Genomic DNA, 8,928 nt, shown 5'->3' with positions numbered 1-8,928 from the left:
TAACCTTCAACCCTTTAGTCTCTTTCATATATATATATTCAAAATAAAATTGTTATTTTCAGAATTACATATTATATCGCTATATAACGATAATAAATATAAGTCCCTATTATATTTCATTGTCAATTTGATTAAAACATCACTTTTACAACTCACTTATTTGCTTCGTAGCTAAGGAATCACAAAATATTAGTGTTAGACAATCTATATCAAAAAGAAGAACTAAATCATCAATGTGAGCCACCTTAACCTAATGTATGAGTAGATATACGATCCTACATGTGATGCACGTAAATTTATGATTTTTATATTAAATTTAAAATTTTATGGATATTAATTTTGTTTAACTTATATATCTCAACTTATTTATAATTGAATTGTATTTTATTATTTGACTAATTGAACTCGATGTTGATACAAGAAATATCATATCATTAAATCAACTAAATTATGTAAGTCATACTATTAATTATATGCTGAAATCATAATCGCAGTCGCGAGTAATTAATTCGTTGAGTCTCTTAGATCATTTTCTTGATTACTAATTGAAGTGGGTGAACTAATCCTATCTACAGCAGAAAGTGTTGTAGTGAGTCATTCTAAAGTAACTTTACTTTTTTTTCTATTTTTGACGTGTGCACTTAGATTTAAATATTAAAAACTTCATTATCATGTGGAAAAAGTAGAAAAATACCTTTTTGTTAAAAATATACTATGATAGTTCAGTGACTTAAAAGGAAAAAGACAAAGACTGAATTGGCTAAAAAAAATAAATCAAATTTATCATTATTTTGCAAGTTGAAGAATTCTCCAAACTATCATGAACTTATATTAAAATTGTCTCTGGAGAAATATAACATGCTACGTAAATATTACCCCGTAAAAGTACCTTAAAAATCGACTTGGATAAAAAATTGAGTGAATATTAGGCTATTCAAATCTTTTTAAAACTATTATTATTTAGCGAATTTCGTATCTAAATTATATATTAGGTATAGTATTCTTACAACTCCCAGAATTAATTTTGTTAAATGGACTAATTTTTAAGACTTCTTTTTTTATCTACACGTATCTCCTAACAAGTTATTTCTGTATATTCAATAAAAGATTTTTAATCTGCAATGAGTTATAATCCAAAAGAAAAAAAAAACAACAAAAAATAATACTATTAAATTTAGGAACTCTTTAACCTATTCACTCAAAAATAAACAACATAAACTCCCATGAACAAAGAGAAATTAAACAAAATTATTAACACAATAGTACTCTCCACTAAAAAATATTACTAACATTCTATATATATGTACAACACAAAGATTGGTACATTAAGATTTAGCCATCAAAAGGGATCGTGAGGTCTTATTTTTCAACCTTCTAACTAATTAGACCATATGTGAAACTGGTTAAGCTAATTTGACTAATTCGAATTCATATCACATATACAAATCTATTAAAAAGAAAAATGTACGTATATACTAATAATTTTATATATTATTAATGCTCGAATTCGATACGTTTGATAAAAGAAGATACATCTCCTACTTATTATTATGTAGTGATTGATCTACTTGTATACTTCTTAGAAGAAGAATTAGTTGACAAATCACCTGACCTTCTTCTTAACATTTGCCTCATACCATCAGCTACATGAACAGCAGGATTATTAGACTTATATTTTCTACAAAATGACATGTGAGCTTTTAAAGCTTCTTCCATTTCAATAAAATATTGCTTCTTGTTTCCTCTATTAAATTCATCTCTAACAGCTTCTGAACATAATCCACATAGCCATTTACCTTCAAAATTCTCTTTCACTTCACTTATGTACTCTATTGTACACTCTTCTTTTAATCCACAACAATCACACTTTGCCAATACTATTTCCATCACTCAATTTTCTTGATTTTTTTTAATTAAAGTACCTTTTTTGGCTTTGTTTTTTATGAGATTTATTGGTACTTTTTTTTGTGTGTGTGTGTGTGAATGGAGAAGGGGGGTTTAAGAGAAGTTATATAGTGAGGGGAATTAAAGGTGCCATAATTTCCTCCATGTTACATGGGACATATGGGGCAGTGAGAAATGAGACAATTTGGTCATTGTAGGGTCATTGAGTAGTGGTGCCTTTAATTTCTTTGCATAATAATAAATAAACAGCAAATATTGCATTGTCATTTTCTTATATTTTACTTTCGGTTGACAAAGTTATTATAATTTTATCCTCTTTTTTTTTTTTTTAAATTGCGCTTTTGTGATTTTAAAATTGGAAGGTTACGTTGAAATGGAAAAGTGTAATGTGATTAATAATGTTTATATATATATATATATCATGTGTGAATGGTCAATAAAATTCAAACACATTTACCAAATGAGTATAGTAGAAACGTAAATGTTAATGTATACGATCATATAAGATTAGATAGAATTAAAAATGATTATCAAGTTTCAATTAGAGGCAAGCATTTGGGATAAAATTGGAGAAGGAATTAATTTGCTTGTAATGACATGGTCATGTCGTGTGTTGAGCACCAAATACACTACTTATATACGAAATTACGATGAGAAAAGATATTAACAGAGAATAATATCGACCTAAAATCACATGAAAATTTTTTATCAAATATTCTTAATTGTTTGGATTTATGTAGACTTTGCAAAAGATGAGATACAATTAAAAAAATATTACAATTAAACATTTCTATAGTGACAAGTGACAACATTTGTCTGAAAATTTCACGAATGATATATATATATATATTATAACGAGATTTCATGATATATGAAAAATAATATTATTAATTGATAATATATTTTATTTATATATTAGCACTTCTATATAGCCATTCAAAGATTTGATTTCTAGGGATCAATAATGATGTCTAGCTACATTATGAAATAAATATTCTAATCAATCTCTATATTGAAAAGTACAGTTGGAGAAACAATAAGATGTTTTAGTGGGACTTGGCGTGTAACAAACGAGTCTTTTTTATGAAACACAAGTTTTCGTGTTTGGGTTGTGTGTTTTGATATATAATTTTGAACATAATATATACATATAAATATTAAAGATTTATAATAATAATAATACCCAAAAAGTGTTTAATGAATTTTTTGGTATTGAAAGTTAACTATAATATCTAACTATCGGTTAAAGCAATTAAGATAAAGTTAAAAGTTGAGTAAGTTGTAAAGAAAATGACTTCTTCTTTAGTAAAGAAGTTTATTATTTTTGTTTGGTACGATACTTTTTTTTAAATGAAAATAACTTAATCATGAATTTCTACTCCCTCTCTTCTTTTTTATTATACCAATAACGAAGATATTAATTTATTATATGTTAAAAAATAGATTTTGATTTCAAATTGAATGACATGTTTTAATTGGTACGTAATTAAAAAAATAAAAAATATTTTAAATTATTTTGTCTAATATTTAAAATATATCAAAATGTCATTTAATTTAGATTTTTAGGGAAAAAATTGAAGAGAATATTCTTTAAGATAGATAGGGAAGAATGATCTTCTAAAAAGACATGGTTATGATCAGATTCTCAAACCTAATTATCTAAAAAGGGTTACTATGAATGGAAGGTTAGTTCTTGTAGGTGATTAAAGCCAGGGCGTAGCTATAGCCATTCCGAGGGTGTCTGGTTGAATATTTTTCATCAGAAAATTACATTATGTTTATATGTCAAATTTTACATTTAAAGGATACATATATTTAAAGTTGGACACTCTTGACAAAAGTTATGTCTTTGACGTATTAATAATGTGTGTATCTTCTGAATAAAGGAATTCTGAAGTTAAACGGTAAATAACATAATATTCTTTTCTTTTATTTTAATAGACACAAATCATTATGCTGATTAAATCTTACAAACTTTACTTAGTCATGTAAATCTAGCAACTTGTACATGCTAATTAATATAGCTAAGGCTTACAATATGTTTACTGCTTGTAAATTAATAAAAATAAATTTATAATGTACATATATATATATATATATTCATAAAGAGATCAATATGTACGAAATATGTGGTTCTTTGGTTTGAAGGATGTTAGACTGATTCCTAAAATAATTAATAGTTGAGATTAGTTTATATGATGGATATCCGACAAATGAAGAGGCAATTTATTCACCCATAAATGCACCCTTTATCTGATTAAGTAAATTAAATGTGATTGAACAAGTGTCTCTTAATTGCTAATCCTCCACGTGAAAGTTGAAGAATTTAAGCAATTGTCGTTATGTATAGGCCATGTGTACAATCAAAAATCACATGAAGTATATACACATAAGAAATGGCCAAACATGTGGGCTTCTCCATGTTGTGACCAAGAAAATAAAATTATTTTTTATTTTTATAAAAAAAATAGAAATAACATTCATATTTTAAATAATATCAAAAGTGAAAAATGAGTTTAAAAAAAAGATTATACTAATATACTTTTTTCAAATTTGAAATATACCTTCAATTTTGAAAAATTGTCTTTCAAACTTTCATGATTAAACATTAATTTTTTAAAATAAAATAAGAAATAATTTTTAAATAAATTCTAAAAGTAGAAGTATAAATTATATGAAATATGAAGGTGAATTTTTTTTATAGAACAATAAATAAGAATTGAGAGAAAAGAAATATAAATTGTTTTAGTTTTCAATTTTTATGACATAACTGACTATTTAAAGAATTAATTCGAGCTTTTTTATGCTCATGCTTTTTTAATGATAAAATAGATTATTTTTTAAAAAGAAGTATCGATTATAAACAAATAAATAAAAAATTATTTTCATATGTACAAAATGAGAGGTTAATTAAAGGGTTCCATAAATAAATTGATTTCAAAATTAATTAAAGAATAAGAGAACTGAAAATGAGAAAAAAGATGAAAGAGCAAAACAAGAAAGAAAAATAGGAGACAAAAAGAAAAATAAAGTGTAGGTCCATCATTTCAAATAAAAAAACAATAAATAAATATTTCATACAATTAGTGTTAGTTGTACCTCATACATAATAATTTTTTTGTAATTCTCTCTTCCTAGATCTATTGCTTCAACAATCTCCCTTACAAGATGAATTATGACTTATAATTATGCAGTTGATCAATTAATTCCCGGAGATAACACCTATCACATTCCTCATCCTCATTCTCGTCCTAACTAACTTTTCTCGAACTTTCACAATATGACTTAATTATAGATATTCTATAATTATTACAATTTTAGATTTTGAAGTCAAATTAAAAAATATACAAATAAAAGATTGAGCCCTTTTTTTTTTTTTGGCAATAATTGTTTTTTCTAACGAAAGAATGGTCATATATTGCAATGGATGAGTGTTACAAATTCCTTTTTGTTAGTAATTATAACTGTGTCCACATATATATAATATAGTTGTAGTTATCGTCCAGTCTAAACAAGATGTGAATTGTTGTCTAGCATATGGTCGACCAAACATGAATTTTTTGTAGTTGCCTAAATTAAAAGTTTCCTCCAATCGCCAAATCTAGCCCCTCAAACTAGTGTTGCTATCTCCTACGTGTCATATTTTTATTGCTCTTTTCTTATTTTAACTGATATTATTTTCTTGTCATTCCGATATATATATATATATATATATATATATATATATATATATATATATATATTTTGTCTTTTTCATTTTAATAGTAATTGATATTTCACCAAGTGTTTGATATCATAATTTACTATTTGTTTTTTAAAAAATTACTTTAATTAGATCGTCAGTCAAACTATATCCCATAACTTGAAAAATGATGAAATAGTTTGTTAATCTTTGACTATGAATATCACTATATATATATATATATATATATATATATAAATTCTAGTCAATAGAATTATTAACTACTCCATAAGAAAGTTGAGTATTGAAAAAGAAATGAGTTTTTGAATTAGGTGTCAAGACAGATCTAGAACTCAAATATTTCAGATTTGAAGAGATAAGCATTAAAAACATATCTAATTTTTTTTTTTGAGTTGCATATTTAAACTATTGAGAGTGTGAGTTTTATATCTAAACTATAACTTTTTAGTTTGAGAAACACACTTCAGTGGTGTGTGTAATCTTTTATTTAAGAAAACATTAACATATGACATTCCACATAGATAAAATATTTTACCGAGATAAAAAATAAATAATAAAATATTAATATTAATTAAAAATTAAAAATTTAAATTTTACTATCCACATAAAAATTAAATTATTTTAAAAAAATGGTGGGGTTTGGCGTTTGGGGGGGGGGGGGAGGGGTTAGAGGAAGTGATGGCGCGGGGTAAAAAATATTTTACATTTTATTTTATAAAGAAAATATTTTTTTATTATAATTTTTTAATTTTTAATTTTAACTAATAATAATAATTATTTTTTTTTGTTAAGATTAAATATTTTATCTATGTGGAGTGTAATGTGAAAATTCTTTAAAATAAAAGAGAGAGTGTATCACACATACCATAATGAGAGTGTTATAAGAGAGAGTTGTGTGTTTATCAACTAAAAAGTGATATTTTAGATATGAAACTCAAACTTTCAATATTTAGGTATAAAATTAAAAAAAAATTAAATAATTTAGATATATTTTTGACACATATCTCAAATTTAAATCATTATTATAACTCTATTATTCGGCACCTAAATTTTAAACGATAGTTCAACTTATTGCAGGTACATATGTTGGGCCAAAATGATAAAAAAGTTTTTGTCCAAATATATATAATATACTTGGTTTCAAAATGATAATCATTCCGTCCAAAATTGTTTGTCATGTTACGCTTATAAAAGTCAATATGGCTAATTTTTAAAGGTAAATTAAATCACATTAATTCGATATTTTAAACAAAAAAATTAGATATTCTAAAACTATATAAAAAGTACTATAAGTTATAAATTTTGCATATTAATATGATGAAAAAATATATATCTTAAAATGTTAGTCAAAGTTTTTATAGTTTAACTCTAAAAATAGAAATCATGACAAACAATATCGGACAGAAGGAACATAAAATATTAAATTATCTCAAAAATAATTATCACATACGAGATATATTAAGATAGAGACAATCCTAATATTTAATTTGACATTATACATGTCTTCAAATTTTGAATTGCCTTTACTTAATTGGTATGGGATTGTTTTTTTCGGAGAACATAATAGGGGTTTATTATTATTATACTTATATACGTAAATAATTCATCCACTATAAATGTATAGGATTTAGCTCTAAATTCAGTGTTAGTACTTCCTATCTATTCTTCTTTATATTATATTATATTACATATATATATATATATATATATATATATATATATATATATATATATATATATAAAATAGTATGAATAAAGAATTTTGACTATATTCTCAGTAGGCAGCTGAAATCCTAGTTGACTAAATTATTCAATTTAATTATTATATTATCCATCTGATTTGTAACAAATAATTTTGAAAGGACAGTCCATCGAATTTCTCTACGATGCTCTTTAGGATAAATATTTTTATGACTGCATTTTTAACAAAGAGCAAAAAAAAATGTATCAAGTGATAGAGTTGGAAGAAATTAACCTTAATTTTAACAGATGTAAGTAGTATTTTAGCACAAATAAAAGGAGAGTCAAGCATGTAGATGTAAAAAATTCTTTTCAAATAGATAACTAAAATTCCAGCAACCAAACAAACATAGTATTTCCATGATAATTATTAGAAACAAAACCCTATCTACTAATCTTTGATAATCCTTCTCTATGATAATATTTTATTATAATAATTAAATACTTTTAAATCAATTTTTCATGTTATGTCGTATCCATCAATTAAATATAGAAGTTCAGTCCATCATAACTTTCGTCTAGCAAATAAAGTAGTAGATGTTTTGGCTCGATTAAATTCCAAGCTACTAACTACCAACCAAGTTACCATAATATAACCCCCTTTTATCCGAATACAAATAATTAATAATATGTATGATTTACTCGATAGCAATAAAAAAAAATCAAAATAAAAGACATTATTAAGTAAAGAATGTCCTTCGGTATGATTCATTTGATTTGAATAATTGTCATCTATAGAAATAATGCATGATCGATTCTCCCTTGATGTCTTCTGAGTCGAGCCTGTCGCATAAAATTCATCTAGTGCGGGTGATATCTCATGTGTGATTTACATGCTATTAAAAAATTTATGTCTTTGCGCACAAAGTGGTTCACCGAGTTGGTTCAATGATTGGAGTGTCTGAACACTGTTTAAACTTCCAACAATTTGAGACATTGCATGTGATAGTTTTTCGTACTAAACAAGGTATAGTATGAATTGGCAATTGAATTAATTAATTGTCCAAAAACAAACACAACATACTAAAATTTCTTAAAAAAACATTTATTTGAGAATAAGTTGAAAAGACGTCAGAAATAATTGAAATCATCGATATTTTCCACGAGACGTTAAATTTGTCGAAATCTCACTCATTGATGTGATTTTTCAACTAAAATAAAAGGCAGTTGGTATGCTTCCACAACGTATAATTCGACTGCTTTTAATATGGGTGAGATGATTGAGGTGACTATTAGTTGATGAATTAATAGTAATTTGTTTAATTTGTTCATTGTTTAGATTGATTATTAACTTGTTTATTTATCAGAATAATTTATATTAGTCAAATTCATTTCAGCCTGGCGAAATTTGAGCTTATATTTAACTCAAGTCGATCAATGAAAATTTTTATCAAAGTATTTTAATAAATATTTTTTTATTTAATATTTATTTTGATCCATCTGAATTCAGTTCAATTTATTATTTGCTCATGAATATTGCAAAATTTCTATGTACATCTGTTAGTAAACTTGTTTTGATGATTATTTTGTTATAAAATATTAAAATTTCCTCTGCTCAAACTAAATATTTTAAAGCATTT

General features: G+C 24.9%; 1 protein-coding gene across 1 annotated transcript; it reads right to left on the bottom strand.

Annotated features, from left to right (window-relative positions):
• Window positions 1-1,266: 1,266 nt before the first annotated feature.
• On the bottom strand, window positions 1,267-2,048 carry LOC101260350 (uncharacterized). The gene has a single exon (XM_004241000.5). It carries the CDS (start codon window positions 1,885-1,887, stop codon window positions 1,549-1,551), a length of 339 nt encoding a protein of 112 aa, XP_004241048.1. The 5' UTR covers window positions 1,888-2,048; the 3' UTR covers window positions 1,267-1,548.
• Between the last annotated feature and the right edge of the window lie 6,880 nt (window positions 2,049-8,928).

This window comes from Solanum lycopersicum, chromosome 6 (assembly GCF_036512215.1).
Source record: "Solanum lycopersicum chromosome 6, SLM_r2.1".
Lineage (NCBI taxonomy): Eukaryota > Viridiplantae > Streptophyta > Magnoliopsida > Solanales > Solanaceae > Solanum > Solanum lycopersicum.
Note: the sequence above shows the minus strand (reverse complement) of the source record. Positions and strands in the feature narration are given on the sequence as shown.

Excerpts from the sequence above, each read along its gene's own strand:
- LOC101260350 (XM_004241000.5), bottom strand. The coding sequence starts at position 1,887 with ATGGAAATAGTATTGGCAAAGTGTGATTGTTGTGGATTAAAAGAAGAG.